This window comes from Ictalurus furcatus, chromosome 11 (assembly GCF_023375685.1).
Source record: "Ictalurus furcatus strain D&B chromosome 11, Billie_1.0, whole genome shotgun sequence".
In the NCBI taxonomy this organism is placed as follows: Eukaryota; Metazoa; Chordata; class Actinopteri; order Siluriformes; family Ictaluridae; genus Ictalurus; species Ictalurus furcatus.
Window position 1 is genome coordinate 9661393 of NC_071265.1, and position 17055 is coordinate 9678447.

Below are 17055 nucleotides of genomic sequence, written 5' to 3' on the forward strand. Positions count from 1 at the left end.
TCGACCCTGTGTAGGATAAGCGGTACAGATAATGGATGGATGATAATAAGAGTAAGTAACTTACTTTTGTTGGACAGAGAATACAATTGAGTCTGCATGTGATTCATTACATGCAGATTGATGATTTTTAAACTGAACTTGCTCTGGGGGCAGATTTAAAACCAGCACTCTGTAGTTACTTGTTGGATTTGGATTTAGAATGCATTTCAGGGTTGTGAATTTCAACACAATTTAGATTAGTGTCATATTACCATAAGTGTAGGCGGCTGTGGCACAGGTGGTAGAGCGGGTTGTCACTAATCGTAGGGTTGGCGGTTCGATTCCAGGCCCACGTGACTTCACATGCCAGTGGGCAAGACACTGAACCCCATGTTGCTCTCAATGGCAGGCTAGTGCCTTGCATGGCAGATCTGCTACCATTGGTGTGTGAGTGTGAATGGGTGAATAAGATACAGTGTAAAGCGCTTTGTAGAACCGCTAAGGTTAAAAAAAAGCGGTATATATGTGCAGACCATTTACCATACAGTAAGTAGCTTGGAAACTAACACAAGAGTTTGAGTAATGATGATGAATTGCAGTACGTCTGGTGCCTTTTCCATGCCATCCATTTGAGTTGTTTTGGTTACCTCCGTTCTGTTCATCTGTCACTTTCAGCTTGTGCTGTGTGTGTCTGTGTAGCGTGACCTTGTCTTGTGTTTAATGGCTATTTTTTTCCTTATAATATTTGTTGTTTTGATTTTGAATTGCTTTTTACCCTTTGTTTTTGTTTTGACGTCTGTCTCGTCTTGTGTTTCGGGCTCACGTTTTGTCTGATGTTGGAAGATGACCTTTTTGTAGACAAACTGCCCAGCTTTGAGAGGCGAGCTGACCTCCTAGCAGGTACGGTATGGGCCTTTCCCGATCCGGTGGATGAATTTAATACAAATTTAAGCCATGGCTTTCAAATGCCCATGTAACCTACAATGCATTTGAACCAACTGGCATAAGTCATCCTTAAGACATTAAAGTTCTATGAATCATCATCATAGTTCTATGAATAAACTAGCAAATTGATCGGCCATACTTGTATGGTACTAGTGAGTTCATCGTTGTCCTCCTCCCGTATTTTTCCCTAGAAAAGGAAAAAAAAATCCCATACACATACACACCATAGATAATAAATCCCACCTTTAATGCCAACGATACAGAAGGCAGAATCAGCTTGGACATTTCACATCAGTTTTCCCCATCCTCTCATAATTCACTCCATTTGCTTGAAAAGACATTCTTTCATAGTACACACATCTGTCATAACATTGCCAACACTGACGCAATAAGCTTATCTGTGTATCATTTATAGTGTGTCCAAAGAGCATCTGTCTCCCAGGACACTCTTCAGAACCTGATGGAGACCATCCTCCAGCCAGACACCAGACGCACTCAAGCACACACAAGGCCTCTGTGGGTTTGACGTCTGATCTGGAAAGTAGCCCAGAAAGCAGCAGTGCTAATCAGTATGCTTCGCTCCTCTCTTCTGAGAGTGGAGTGCACTTTAGACGTTAGACCTGGGTTTAATTCCTGATTTCAAAGCATTTAGTTTATACCTGTGTGAAAATCTCAGATTCTTTAATGCCTCTTACTGCAAAGTGTCACTATTAACACATTCCAGAATGAAAATGAGGAACACACACATTGCTTAGGACTCTTTAAAAATGAAGCGCTCCTCACATTGATCCGTTTCTAAACCTTTTTAATATCATTCTGAGTTAAAGTATACGCTTTCTGTCCAGATTAGACAAAAAATGTAAGTTATATCCATCAGGCTTACTCTGCTCAGTCACTCATTAGCGCCCCCTGTTGTCCATCATCCACACCACAGATTTACAGTTTCCCTTCCCTATAGACCAGAGACATATACAGAAGTATAAAATAATGTTTTCCATGAACATGGGTGTAACTTGTTCTAAAAGTATACTAGGACCAGGAATGATGACAAGGCCAAAAAAAAAAGGTGTTCAAATAGAAACCAGGCCAGTTCACACTGAAAGCACCTATACTTCCATTTTAACTGATTTTCAATGCATACTAGTTTTTGTAAATATTTAAGACCGTGGTGGATCTTTTTGAAGTTTATGAAAGTAAACCAAGTGTGATTTCATATTCTTTCATAAATTGACCGTTATGATAGGGCTTCACTTTCTATTCAGATGCCACCAAGTAATGATTGTAGTTTCCTTTTAATAAATTCATGACGCGATAAATGTGATTATATCACTGTGCGTGACACAAACATCGGGGTTTGCAATGAATGAAACCTCCTAGAAACTCACTCGTGTAGTAATCAATTATAAATCTCCAGTTGCAAGATGTCCCAGTGGTCCCAGTGCAAGTTACACCTGTGATACTGACTAATCAAAACTGGCATGTAGTATTTATATGGAAGCCAGAATGGATGCAGGTGTGAGATTTTTCCCTCTTGCCACTATTTAGTCATTAATGATGCACACACATGCAATCACAAGGACATGGGGACTTTATAAATATTGATAATCATATTGGTCATTTACAGTATGACTAATATTTACAGTGCGGTTCATTCACATTTTTCATACCAAGCTCAAACTGCTCAGCTGACATGGAGTTTGAGTATGGATTGTATGGAATAACAATATAGTTCATGTATCATGGCCCACCTCTCATGTGTAAATGAATATTTTATGAATGACAGCCTTCCCAGCTGGAGCCCTTTGACCTAAGCCCCTGGCCCCTTCTCTGTGATGTTACTCATGCTAGTGTCCTTCTCTCCCTCTTTCCCCTACACCCTCCCCTTCTCATCCTTGTGCCTTCCCTCCTCCCTTCACACAGAGACAGACCAGCCCTCCCTCGTATGGTTTGACAGAGGCAAGTTTTATTTAACCTTTGAAGGTAAGTCAGGTTTTTTCACCCAAGGACGTAGCGCGTACTCGCACTCGAGTCTTATCTCTCCATCCTCATTCTCGTCCACTTCTCCCTCCATCAGTCACTTCTCCACCCACAGAGACTCCTTGGTTTTTGGTCAGCCAGTGCCTCCTCCCTGCTCTCCTGCTCTCCTCTGCATCACAGCGCTCATCTGCTCATGTAACATACTGTAGCAGCCTGACCTTTCATTGGGAATCATTATTTTTCACGTCCGGCACTAACCTGTCATCATTAATTCAATGCTTTTGTGGCTTTAATCGTTTGAATTTTTGACTAGACGGTTCAGATAATAACTGCATGTACTTGAGTTGCATTTAATGTTGCTTTAATCACCTTATTATCTTGGCACCTGTGCCATGGTTGAGTTTATTGACTCTACATGCTGCATTTACACCACTAATTGTATGTGTGCATATGAGTTTCCATTTATTAGTTACTAGATTGGTATGCTAAATAAACTGGCATGCCTGTCTGTGTGTGTGTGTGTGTGTGTGTGTGTGTGTGTGTGTGTATGTATATGTGTGTATATATAGTATCTCACAAAAGTGATTACACCCCTCATGTTTTTGTAAATATTTGATTATATCTTTTCATGCAACAACACTGAAGAAATGACACTTTGCTACAATGTAAAGTAGTGAGTGTACAGCTTGTGTAACAGTGTAAATTTGCTGTCCCCTCAAAATAACTCAACACACAGCCATTAATGTCTAAACCGCTGGCAACAAAAGTGAGTACACCCCTAAGTGAAAATGTCCAAATTGGGCCCAATTAGCCATTTTCCCTCCCCGGTGTCATGTGACTTGTTAGTGTTACAAGGTCTCAGGTGTGAATGGGGAGCAGGTGTGTTAAATTTGGTGTCATCGCTCTCACACTCCCCCATACTGGTCACTGGAAGTTCAACATGGCACCTCATGGCAAAGAACTCTCTGAGGATCTGAAAAAAGGAATTGTTGCTCTACATAAAGATGGCCTAGTCTATAAGAAGATTGCCAAAACCCTGACACTGAGCTGCAGCACGGTGGTCAAGACCATACAACGGTTTAACAGGACAGGTTCCATTTAGAACAGGCCTCGCCATGGACGACCAAAAAAATTGAGCGTCATATCCAGAGGTTGTCTTTGGGAAATAGACGTATGAGTGCTGCCAGCATTGCTGCAGAGGTTGAAGGGGTGGGGGGTCAGAATGTCAGTGCTCAGACCATACGCCGCACACTGCATCAAATTGGTCTGCATGGCTGTCGTCCCAGAAGGAAGCCTCTTCTAAAGATGATGCACAAGAAAGTCTGCAAACAGTTTGCTGAAGACAAGAAGACTAAGGACATGGATTACTGGAACCATGTCCTGTGGTCTGATGAGACCAAGATAAACTTATTTGGTTCAGATGGTGTCAAGTGTATGTGGCGGCAACCAGGTGAGGAGTACAAAGACAAGTGTGCCTTACCTACAGTCAAGCGTGGTGGTGGAAGTGTCATGGTCTGGGGCTGCATGAGTGCTGCCGGCACTGGGGAGCTACAGTTCATTGAGGGAACCATGAATGCCAACATGTACTGTGGCATACTGAAGAAGAACATGGACACAGGGCAGTATTCCACCATGATGACGACCCCAAACACACCTCCAAGACGACCACTGCCTTGCTAAAGAAGGTGAAGGTGATGGACTGGCCAAGCATGTCTCCAGACCTAAACCCTATTGAGCATCTGTGGGGCATCCTCAAACAGAAGATGGAGAAGCACAAGGTCTCTAACATCCACCAGCTCCGTGATGTCGTCATGGAGGAGTGGAAGAGGACTCCAGTGGCAACCTGTGAAGCTCTGATGAGCTCCATGCCCAAGAGGGTTAAGGCAGTGCTGGAAAATAATGGTGGCCACACAAAATATTGACACTTTGGGCCCAATTTGGACATTTTCGCTTAGGGGTGTACTCACTTCTGTTGCCAGCGGTTTAGACATTAATGGCTGTGTGTTGAGTTATTTTGAGGGGACAGCAAATTTACACTGTTACACAAGCTGTACACTCACCATTTTACATTGTAGCAAAGTGTCATTTCTTCAGTGTTGTCACATGAAAAGATATAATCAAATATTTACAAAAATGTGAGGGGTGTACTCACTGTTGTGAGATACTGTGTGTGTGTGTGTGTGTGTGTGTGTGTATATATATATATATATATATATATATATATATATATATATATATATATATATATATATATATATATATATAATATATAATTAGTGTATGCATTTATGTGCTGGATGCCTTATTTACTGATATAATAAATTGGTGGAATTTGTGGACAAGTAGCATAATATGTTTTAGTTTTCCTTCATTACTTAATTAATTTATCTGAATTGTGGAGGCAGGCTTATGCAAATTTAGCACTTCCCCCTTTGGTTGTAATCATTTGCGCATGCAGTTGACAGCCCTAAAGTGACTTTCAGGTTGCAGTAAATGTTGCATAGATGCTCCCCCCTTGTATTTTGCACTTTTTTATGTAGAAATGCTCCAAATTTCATATTCGTTAAAGCGAAGACACAAGCCAGACAATCAGCTTGTAGGATTTTTGCAGGTGCCTTCAAGATTGAATATGTTCTTAAACATACAAACCATTAGTAAATCAGGACTTGGGTTACCAGGTTATTCAATATCCAGATCTAGTTACATACATTGTATGTTGTTAAAAAAAAGACACTTTGTGTGCAGTAATTAGGGTACTTCCACAGAATTTGAAGTTTAAGCCTTTCTCTTTAGTTCCATGTCAGGCAGTTAGTTTAAGGTACATGTAGAACAAGAAGTAGAGCCAGGTTCTACAAATGGAGCCAAGGGGAAGGGATGTATTTGTAAGTTCTTTATTTGATGTACATAATTATGTATTTTTTTCATATTATGTAATTTATTTAATGTACTGTTTTCAGTCATCTGTTTTGTTTCTTAGTTAGTTTTTCTTTCAGTCTTATTTTTCATACTGTAGATCTCTAAAGAGCAATTTTCTTACTTCATATCTCCATTACATCTTACTTGATGTGGGGTGTGTGTGTGTATTCCAGGCTGCTCTCGTGGGCCCAGTCCCCTCACCATGGGCGCCCAGGACACCCTGCCCGTGGCTGCTGCATTCACAGAGACGGTCAATGCTTACTTCAAGGGAACTGATCCCAGCAAGTAAGCCTGCTGACATATTCATTTAACATGCAATAAATTGGATACAAAGTGGAATATTACAGTACCTGTGAGGAGTATATTAATATTCAATGAGCATTTTGAGTACAAACATTTAATAGTTATCAATATCCAGTAGTTTAATCTCACTATCCATCTTTAAGGTGTGTTGTGAAGATCACGGGTGAGATGGTGATATCCTTCCCGGCTGGCATCACCAGGCATTTTGCCAATAACCCCACACCTGCAGTGCTAACTTTTAGCATAACCAACTACAGTCATCTTGAGCACGTCCTCCCTAACCCCCAGTTACTGAGCTGGTAAACAACACTTCTTACATACTTTTATCATCTATATATTCCCAACCCAGTGCAGCCTGGGCAATAACACGTTTTGAGATTTCTGACATGCCCCTTGTTGACCTCATTCAATTAAAACAGTAACATTTCTTGCTCATGTCAAACATTTCATTGTATTTGTATCTTTTATTTTATTATTTTGTCTATCTGATTTGTTGGTCCAGGCCATTATTTCAGCTTATGACATTTTCTTTTTTTCCTTGAGTCAGCTGATGGTGACTCACATGTGATTACTCAGCAGAGCTCATCGCTTTCGTTGCCAGCTTCGTACTTGGCAGGCTGTTTATTCACACACAGCCCTGAAAAAAGAAATCCATTTTGGGTTTTGGGTACCCTACATCCAACTGTATTACATTGTCCTGCCATTGCTCCCACAGCGACACCGCCCAGTCCAAACCCAACTCCAAGGAATTCTGGGTGAACATGCCGAACCTCATGACCCACTTAAAGAAAGTGGCTGAGCAGAAACCTCAGGCCACCTACTACAATGTAGACATGCTGAAATATCAGGTAAGAACTCATCATATTTGATAATGGAGATGCAAATAGATAAGATCCTTGACAAAATGATAAGGTGTATGATCTAATCTTTAATATATTTATAAGCACCTCATGTCTACACTGATGTATTTGTGTGTATCAGGTATCAGCACAGAGTCTTCAGTCCACTCCTCTGAACCTAGCCATGAGCTGGAGATGCGAGCCCACTAGCACTGACCTGAGAATAGACTACAGATACAATGGCAATGCCATGACCACACCAGTGGCCCTCAATAACGTGCAGTTCCTCGTTCCTGTAGATGGAGGAGTCGGACAGCTACAAGCTGTCCTTCCTCCAGCTGTCTGGTGAGAGAACAACAACCAAATTCTTCAGTAGTGATCATCTTTATGATTAAGGGTATAAGGGTTCTTTCCTATCAATTAGTCTTGGTCAAGTTATTTTGGACCGGTTGTTTTGGTCCACGTTTGAAACACACCAGTATTTTATTCGAGTGGACTTAATGCTGCATATGTGAAAGTACCCTAAATACCTTACCTCTCAACTTTATTTATATAGTGCCTTTTTTTTTTACTTTAAAAATATCACGTCAGCATTACATAATTAAACATAGCAAATTTAATAGTAATATACAATAGGATATGCATAAGTGCAGTAAAAAATAATACTTATGAGAAAGCACAAGAAGTATAAGAATCAAGTTATAAATCAAGTAATAAAAAAATTCCTAAAAACATACCAAGGAACAGTTTTAAAATTAAAATTCTTAAGGCTGTATTTTATTAAAACACCTCATTTTAGCTTGGATTTCAAAATTATTATAGCATCTGTATTACGAACATTAGTTTATATATTTTTCCAAAGTTTTAGCCCTCTGAACACAATCTCCTCTATAGATTTTCTGGCAGTTGAGTATTATAAGAGTATTATAATACATGGTCACTAGTTCACTTAAATAGCAGAGTGCTAAGCTATGTATTGCTTTAATTAACAAAATTTTTGTAGTTAATATGAAATGAACCAGAAACCACTGCTTGATTCCTTTCGTGGTTGCTTCCTCATGATGTCATAAACCCTAGACCATCTAGGTTTGCTCGTTAAATCTAAATCTACAGGGTGCCCCATAAGTCCAACATCATAGGAGAAAAATGAAAGAAGAAAAAAAAAAGGCAAAACAAAAGCTTTTATTTATAGAGCTTGCACAATATGTCTACTGTTTTTTCTTACTCAATTTCCTATGAGTAGAAGGATATGGATTTGTTCTTTGAAACTGAATTGAATTGAAAGTTAGAGCTTCTTCATAACTTGCAGGAGGTTCCAGACATGAGTGCAGTGCTGTAGTGACCTTTGTATCTGTTGTATGTGGAGTTTATATAAGAAAATGTACTAGTTGAGGTGTTTTTTGGTTGTTTTTTTTTGCTTTTGGGCAACTAGCACTTGATATTATATCCTGCAGTGTAACCTTATCAATACAGTATGTAAAACAGTGCAGTGTGTGAATCTTATTGTAGGCTAGTTTGAGAGTGCAGATTGAAAGAGGAGTGGATTAAGGGCATGATGCAGAGTGCTGAGTCTGCTAGATGATGTTTTTTTTTGTTGTTGTTTCCAATTTGTTGTACCCAGGAACGCAGAACAGCAGAGAATCCTGTGGAAGATTCCGGATATCTCACAAAAGTCTGAGAACGGAGGTAAAAAGCATGCCCCAAAATTTCATTTTACTTTATCTCATTGCCTCTTATTTAATCTAGTCACAGCCGTTATTGGCTGTTTCAGCTCTTGTCCGCGCTCTTGTTCTCCGTTCCAGGCGTTGGCTCCTTGTTGGCCCGTTTCCAGCTAACGAACGGCCCCAGTAAACCCGCCCCTCTGGCTGTGCAGTTCACCAGCGAGGGCAGCACACTGTCAGGCTGCGACATCGAGCTGCTCGGCTCTGGATACCGATTCTCCCTCATCAAGAAGAGGTTTGCTGCAGGTGAGAACGAAACATGGTTAAACACTTTTATAAATGGGAAACACTATTATAAATGGGCCTATGTTGTGTGCTACAAAATGCCTAATTAAAAACACTGCAAAAAAATGACATCTCAGCAAGGGAAATATCTTCAATATCGTTACATTTATTTTGGTATTTCCTGTTATAGGATTGCAATTAGTGTTTGTTTCGTTGACGAAAAATGTTCGTCGACGACCTTTTTTTCCACGACGAAGATGAGACGATGACGAGACGACACTGACGTCATTAAGCGCTAACTGTGACTATATCAACATGCAGTATTGACGAAAAAGAGTAGACTAAAACTTTCTTTAAAAAAAAGACGAGACAAAATATTATATAAAAATATTACATATTTTTTCTAAATTACAATCCAAAAATCCTGTTCATTGGATGGCATGAGCGGCAGTGCACGGACCTGTAATGATCCAGGTTTAATCTATTTTGAGGTTGAATTCATCTTCTTTTATTTTCATTATCACAGCTTGTGGAGTATTATATCCACAGTTATGTTAGCCTACAGGTTTATTACAAGTAGAAACTTGGTCAGTAGTTACATAGAGAAATATGTAATGTCTGTAAAGTGTCTAGCTATCCTTTTTGCAGATTCTCAAGTCACTGTGAGCTTTTACAATGCCTTTTTATTTATTTATTTTTTTTATAAAATAGCACTTACACAGGCTGTCACTCTTATTTTTGTTGATAGTCAAAAAATAAAGAAAGAGAAGAGTTTAAAGGAGAGAGAGACAATCAGTTGGGCAGGGTGAACTAAAAACTATATTAAATAACTTTTGGACCACCTGGTGAAACAACTAGGAGTGACAGAGTGCAGAGGGTTGTGATATGGAAAATGAGGATGAATGAACGGTGTTTGTTTTGTGCCACACATAATTCATGAAAGTTCCTGTCTAGATACTTAAGAAAACTATATATATATATATATATATATATATATATATATATATATATATATATATATATATATATAATATTATAGAGGTATTTATATTTATTATTTTCACCACTGTCTAGACTAGATTGACTGATGTTAATCAATAATAATTTTATGGCTAAAAATATCTACCGTTTTCAGTGACTAAAATACTTACGTTTTCTTTGATTAAGATAAGACTAAAATTCCCGGATTTTTAGTCAACTAAAACTTGACTAATAAATAAATAAATAAATATGATAAAAAACGATCAAGGACATTTGACACAGGACTAAGACTAAACTAAAACATCTCTGACAAAATGAACAGCAATTACAGTAAACCAATTATAAGATTATTAATCCTATGTCTAGACATTTTATTAATCATGTCAAGCTTTAAATGTTCTTATTCTGTTTCTTATTGTTCTTATCTGCCTATAGAACACGACTAATTTATATATTTTTTTATTTAAAATATCTAAAAATGGTTTTAATAAGCATATATTTGGTTTATTGTAGTCTTATAATCTGAAATGCTCGACAATTTCTACGAAATTCAAGATATTTTACCTCGAGTGTCATTTATTGCAGTGAATGATCTGCATCGGCCCTTTTCCAATCAGATCTAGATTTTCTACCAATATAATAAAAAGTCTAAACCATTTTCAGTTCACTTGTACCAGTTTCGTCTCATATTTAACTATTTAATTTAGTATTTAATTTAGTATTTAACTCGAACATATTTTGGAGTTGAACCAAAAAATGTTAATACAGGTTGCTCAAAAACTTTTGACTGACAGTGGTACCTGATTAAAACTGAAAACTGTGAAGACTGTAAAAGAAAATATTCTGATTTTCAAGGTTGGAGGTTTCAAGGTCAAATAGGGAAGGGTTTGATAAATAACCTGAGTTAAATATATCTGAGCAGGGAATGAATGAAACTAGAGGTTGCTGCAGGATTGTTCTGGAACTGATATTAAAATATTGCAGTGTTTATTCTGTAAAATTACTCAAATCGTCCTTTCTTTCTAGGAAAATACTTGGCAGATAACTAATCTGCACCACAGCCCCATGCAGAAAGAAGAGTGTGTCTTTATGGACGAAATGAAATTTACTCAAACCGTAGGAGGGATGATCACTCTGACCTCTGCCGGATCTTTTGGGGATTCCCTTTATAGATGTCTGACCCAGGCGGAGGCCGCACTCCAGCAGTATTTTTAGGGTGTACTTCTCGTATTTGTAAAATCGTAAAACATTTCAGAACTGTATCGCTGCTGTTAGACAGCATGGGTTTCTCCTAAAACTAGCCTCTCGTCTGTCTAACGTCTAATCGTTGAACTCATTGGCTGTGGCTGCCTGAATACTGTATATCTCTCTAAACATGCTGTCAGTGTTCAAGCTGTTCAGTAAGACGGTTTGTCTTGATGAGGATGAGAAGCTCAAGGTCTTTCTGCTGATAGAGAAATGTTCCATCTAGAACTTCGAAGGTGATTCCAAACCGACACGACCTATTTCTTTCAGATTGAATAGGAAACTGTTCAGGATTCGGCCTGCTGCTTCTTAACATTTGCCTTATTGGCACTAGAGGGCAGATCATTTTAGATACTTCTAATTTATTACTCATTCAGGTTCTTCAGCGTTAAAGGAAAGGAAAGATGATCGACGGTCACAGTAGATTTGAACCATTAATGTGAAAAACCAATGTTTTTGTGCTCCTGTTTAGGCAGCCACAGCTGAAACTATGTCTTGCTTGCGATTGTATTTAAAAAAAAAAAAAAAAAAAAAAAAAAGGATTTCTTTCAGTTGCAAAAAAAAAAGAGCTGTTTAAAATGTAATTTTAAATGGATAATATATATATTGAAGGGCGTTTGGTGTTTTTCCTCATACTGGTGAATAGCCTTTCTGTTGTTCCTAAGACAGCAGTGTTAGACTTCTGAGTACATCACTCTATTTTTATTTATTCCTGATCATTTGTTGTACAAAAAAAAAGAAACAAAAATGCAGTGACTGTATATGTATAAACTTTGAATGGTATCACAGTTTAGAATCCTTAAAGTTATAAATATTTGATTTTTTTTTTTGCTATCTGTGTAGTTGGGTAACCTGTGTACAGTATAATGCGGAGGTATAATTTTTACATTTATTTCAGATATAATTTTTTAAACTCAAGTGCAACAGAGAATCAAGCTGTATGTATATGGGTGGGGGTTAAAAGTGGCTGAAATACTGTATCGTGTGGGTGGATCATGCTTATTGAAAAGCAGTGTTATGTATATCTGCACTATTAGTTGAAATATGAATCGGTTCTGGACGGTTTAAACACTTTTACCGTTCGCACCATCGTGCTGTATTTAACTGTTCTCATCTTCCTGTGCATTTTATTTGATGTCTCAAGCATGAACCCTTGTCAAACATCCCAGCGCTTGAGTTCATGGATTTATTTTGTGAATCATAATGTCTCTGTGAGATGGCAAGGATGAGGTTTGGCAAGTGGTTAGGATGACCAAAACGCTTCTTCCTTCTTTTTTTTTCTTTTTCTTCTTCTTTATTTTTTTTTTTATATTTGTGTGTATCTCCAAAATTGTCCCCAAGAGAGAATAAGCTGCATATTTTTAAATGTTACAAACTATTAATAAAGTCATATAATATTGTTTCTTGTGGAAAGAATACCACTGTGCTACTTTTAACTTCCCACATGCTCTGATATCTGATATGAAGAACAAAAACATCCTCCTGTCACATCAAGTGACCGCTATAGAGAAAACACTGGTGCTCGGAAAAAGTTTTTCTCCCCCATTTGAGTTCCCAACCCACACCAACCCCCGATGCACTGGCCTTTAACATTAACACAACATTCTGCGTTGAATTTAACTCATTATGAGCATCCTGAGTGCGTTCTATAGCAGTGGAGGAGGTTCTCTCCGTAATCCAAACTCGAGTGTTATCCAGGCTGTGCTTGAGAGGCAAGAAGCTGTGTTGTATGTCAGTCAGGTACTGTAATTGAAGTGTGTGTGAGTGGTGTGCGAGTATGTATGTGAGTGTTCCTGAGTTGTGAGCATGCGTGACTGTCTGTTTGATCATTTTAGAGTTTTCTTGCCAGCAACATGACATGTGCAAGCTGTGTTTGTACAGATGGTGTTAACAATGAACCCGAGATTCTTTGCTCTTTCCAAACCAATAAAAGATGTAAGCAGAGTGTATGAATGTTTTTTTTTTCTTTTACTACAGTGATTTTCAAAAAATGTTTATACTGTTGTGATGTGACTGATGCATTCATTCATTTCATTCATCTTCAGTCAGCACTTCCTCCTGGTTTACGTTATCATGAGGAATCCAGATTCTATCCTGGGAACGCTGGACGTGAGGTGGGAATACACCCTGGATGGCATGGCACCATGCACACACTCATTCACACCTAGGGGCAATTTAGCATAGGCGAGGTGGGAGGATAAATGGTAAATGGCGCACTTATATAGCGTTTTTATCCAAAGCGCTTTACACGGTGTCTCATTCACCCATTCACACACTCACTCACACACCAATGGTAGCAGAGCTGCCATGCAAGGTGCTAACTTGGCATCAGGAGCAACTTGGGGTTCAGTGTCTCGCCCAAGGACCCTTCGGCATGTGCAGTCATGTGGGCCAGGAATCGAACCGCCAACCCTACGATTAGTGGACAACCCACTCTACCACCTGATCCACAGCCGCCCCGCCCTTTCATAAGGGGGAACCCGAAGGAAACCCACACGGATGCAGGGAAAACATGCAAAACTCCACATAAACAGGAGTCTGTGAATAACAGTCCATAGTGTGTGATTGTGTGTATGCGATTATGCTCTGTGATGGGTTGGCACCCCATCCAGGATGTCCCCTGCTTTGTGCCCCGAGTCCCCTGGAATAGGCTCCAGGCTTCCCGTGACGGTACAGAAAATGGATGGATGTATATTCTATAGTTCAATCAAAGATGTATATATACAACAAATCATGAACTAATCATTTAAGATTTTATGTAATATATAAACTGAAGAAAAAACCCCTATATAGACGTATATAATTATGCAGTAACATTTATTAGACAAAGAAATTCAACATATACATTACAATCAAACTTTATGGTTCTTCAACACTCTTGTAGACACTTGCCACTGAATTGAACACAAAACCTGTCGTGTTATATTTTTTCTACAAACCAAGCACTCCTATCGTATTGAACGCACAGCATTTGAACAAATCAGGACACGTAATGCTTGTTTTTTATGTCCTACTGTTTCACCAATTATGTCTGGTACCATGAACAGAAAAACATCTTAAATAATGCCCAGAAGATAACGCTCTCTCTCTCACACACACACACACGCACACACTGTAGAGCTTGTGAACTTGTTACGAGAGTGTGTCTGGTCCTCAGCACAGAAGAGACAGGTCACTCTTTCGGCAGCCCACCTGACAGCACATGTTGGTCATCATGGGGTTCAGGTCTCGTGTTGACAAGTCGGACCCTGTGCTCTCACTCAGCTCCTCAGCATTGCTCTGCTCTGCAAGAGAAAACACTGTGGAACACCCACAAACGTCAGATTAGTAAGTACATCCACTTTTCAGTAAGAACATATCATTTTCACAGGCAGTGTTGAAGCAGTTTAAAAGCAGGTAATTGAATTTGCATAGTGATCCAACAGAGATACAAACAAGAATTGATAACCAAGAAACGGAAGTTATTAAGCAGGTTCGGAGAAACAATATTTTCCTAAGGCCGAGGCTCCAGAGATGTCCAGTTAGATTATACAATTACACAGCAGAGAAAATCCAGTTACACAGCATGATGTATCTATTAGAAATGCATGTTAACATCGCTGATCGTTATTACACTGCGTAACGGATCAGGCCTGTGTTCTGGTGCTGTCATCAGCGCTGTTCATTCAGACATCTGGATGTACAGTAGATGGAGAATCTGGACAATGAATCCAAGTTTTAAAGCTGTAAATTACAGCAAATGGTATTAGAGAATTAGATTGGTGGATCATTAATGAACAGAGAGAGAAATGCTAATAGTTGAAAAGCTTGTGCTTTTGTGTAGACTGAAAAAACAAGTTGCTACTAAGTTACAGTAAGAGAGCAGAAAGAAGCCGATGGACTCCTGTTCTCTATTTTGAGACACGAGAGCTCATTTTTTAAGGCGTTGGGCTACTGATCGGAAGTTCATGAGTTCAGATCCCAGCACCACCGAGTGCTTCATCAACTGCTCAATTGTTCCTTGTCTCGATTGGATAAAATAAGGTTAATTAAATGCATTTAATTCAGTCAAATGACAGTAGGCCATTTATTTAAGAATCACTCTCTGTGTTTGTGGATGGTCCTAAAGATTTGCATTTCCCAAAAACAGTTTCTACCAAGTCTCAGCCTTTCTTTACTGTATAATCTCACCTGGATACTGCAGACTTGGACCTAAGAACTGCTTTAATATAAAACATACTGCTTTAGTCTTTAAAATATGCTCAGAACTTTCAGCACAGTCAGTAGTGTTTGCCTTCGCTATTTTACAATTGTATACTGTAATGAGTTATCATTTCAATATCTAATGTCACTCAGAAGAGGATGGGGGTTCCCTTTTTAGTCTGGTTCCTCTCAAGAGTTTTCCTCACCACTGATCCCCAGTCCTTATTGGGGATCTAAAGCTACATCCATATTTCTGTAAAGCTGCTTTGTGATTATAATGTCTATTGTAAAAAAAAATAATAAATAAATAAAAAGTGATGTACAAATAAAACTGAAAAGAAAAACCCAGATGTTTTCAAAAAAAAAATCATGCTAGATTTTAAAATGGCAGCAATCTAAGGAAAAACAGGCATAATTAAAAAAAAAAAATGCATTCAGCCAGTACCGCTTATAGAGGAAATTTATGTCTGTGGATAATCTGACTCACCATCGTTTTCTGGTGTAAGCAGCCTTCTCCACCTGGAGCCTCCACAGGTGTAGACCACGGCCCGGATGAACTCGCGGCCACAGAGCTTGACCGAATTGACCTCTGCCTGCACCTGCACCACGCTGCAAACAGCCCACAGCAGCAACAAGGGCACCAGAGGAAGTCGATAACTTGCTCTCATAATGGCTCCTGCACGTTCGTCCTTCTTCCCTTCTTGTTCTCTGCTTCTTCACGAACTTCAAGGCTGGAAGCTGGTCTATGAAATGTCCTGTAACTTGTGCTCTATTTATATAGTGGCATTCTCCATCCTTCTGGGCTGTTTCATCTAGTCCACCTCCCCTTCAAACTCCACCCTGCTCCCAGAGTCCCCCTCAGCTAAACATGTTTATACTGCCTGCTATCTCTAAAGGCAGAGGAAAAGGCATTTTCAACAGGTAGGTAAGTGCTTTACTGCCCCAATTGAGAATCAAATTACATCCCTTTCAGGAAAACAGCTTGTCTCCTTGTCTCCTGACTGTTCCAGTATAATGGCTTCATTGCAGTGATATCTTTCATAATGCAAAGCTAATCGAGTCACTTTGAGCAACAGAGCTCTCCCCTGTGCAAAACCTACAATATCACATAATCTGATTGGCATGTTACATTCTCTAAAACCAGCCGGACCACAAATAAAAAGTGGAAATGATTATGATCACTCTAATCTGGACCATAATGGCTTTATTGTCAGAGCGACGTCTCCCACGAGAAGGTTAATATGTCCCTATATGACTGAGATTTAGAGATAAATGATCGGTCATATTGTCATGCACTGTACAATATTAAAAGATATAGGAAAGCAAACACTTTGTTGTTGAAGCCCAATTTCACATTACAAGATTTAAACATATGACAATATGAATGCATATAGAGTGTTCTGGATTATGAACTCAGCAAAAAAAAAAAGAAAAGAAATGTCCCTTTTTCGGGAGACTGTATTTTAAAGATCACGTTATAACAAGATGTTGGGGATGATTTTCTTTTTTCTTGCATGACAGCAAGGTGCTACAATGTACACAAGTACATACTATACAGTGAGGGAAATAAGTGTTGAACGCGCCAACTTTTGTTCCAAATTTTTACCAAAGTCTGGTGAAAATTTCATGTGAATAACCTAATTGGAAATATATTTACTTAAAAAAATGTTGACGTGTTCTATACTATACAGTGGGGGAAATAAGTATTGAACATTCTTTTTAGTAAATACATTTCCAATAAG

The 17055-nt window shown here is 38.9% G+C and overlaps 2 protein-coding genes across 5 annotated transcripts in view; one reads left to right on the top strand and one right to left on the bottom strand.

Annotated features, from left to right (window-relative positions):
• The window catches only part of sgip1a (SH3GL interacting endocytic adaptor 1a), a 68783-nt gene extending 55708 nt beyond the window's left edge, over positions 1 to 13075 (top strand). For 2 of the 4 annotated variants that reach the window (XM_053635847.1, XM_053635848.1), the window contains exons 16-23: positions 2845 to 2904; positions 5991 to 6102; positions 6264 to 6419; positions 6836 to 6968; positions 7102 to 7304; positions 8581 to 8645; positions 8762 to 8926; positions 10913 to 13075. In XM_053635847.1, coding sequence (XP_053491822.1) covers positions 2845 to 2904; positions 5991 to 6102; positions 6264 to 6419; positions 6836 to 6968; positions 7102 to 7304; positions 8581 to 8645; positions 8762 to 8926; positions 10913 to 10935 — 917 coding nt within the window. In that variant the 3' untranslated portion in view covers positions 10936 to 13075. Of the gene's footprint in view, positions 1 to 822; positions 880 to 2844; positions 2905 to 5990; positions 6103 to 6263; positions 6420 to 6835; positions 6969 to 7101; positions 7305 to 8580; positions 8646 to 8761; positions 8927 to 10912 lie in introns of all 4 variants that reach the window. The other 2 variants (XM_053635846.1, XM_053635849.1) reach the window with 2 other exon arrangements.
• An 856-nt stretch (positions 13076 to 13931) lies between these two features.
• On the bottom strand, positions 13932 to 16956 carry insl5a (insulin-like 5a). The gene is made up of 2 exons (XM_053635850.1): positions 15801 to 16956; positions 13932 to 14430 (listed from the first exon to the last, which is right to left on the bottom strand). The coding sequence occupies exons 1-2, from the start codon at positions 15979 to 15981 to the stop codon at positions 14285 to 14287; spliced, it is 327 nt and encodes a 108-aa protein (XP_053491825.1). The 5' UTR covers positions 15982 to 16956; the 3' UTR covers positions 13932 to 14284.
• Positions 16957 to 17055: the final 99 nt, after the last annotated feature.

Excerpts from the sequence above, each read along its gene's own strand:
- insl5a (XM_053635850.1), bottom strand. The coding sequence starts at position 15,981 with ATGAGAGCAAGTTATCGACTTCCTCTGGTGCCCTTGTTGCTGCTGTGG. Across the intron at positions 14,431-15,800 it reads GCTTACACCAGAAAACGATG|TGTTTTCTCTTGCAGAGCAG; the intron begins GTGAGTCAGATT and ends GGTGTTCCACAG.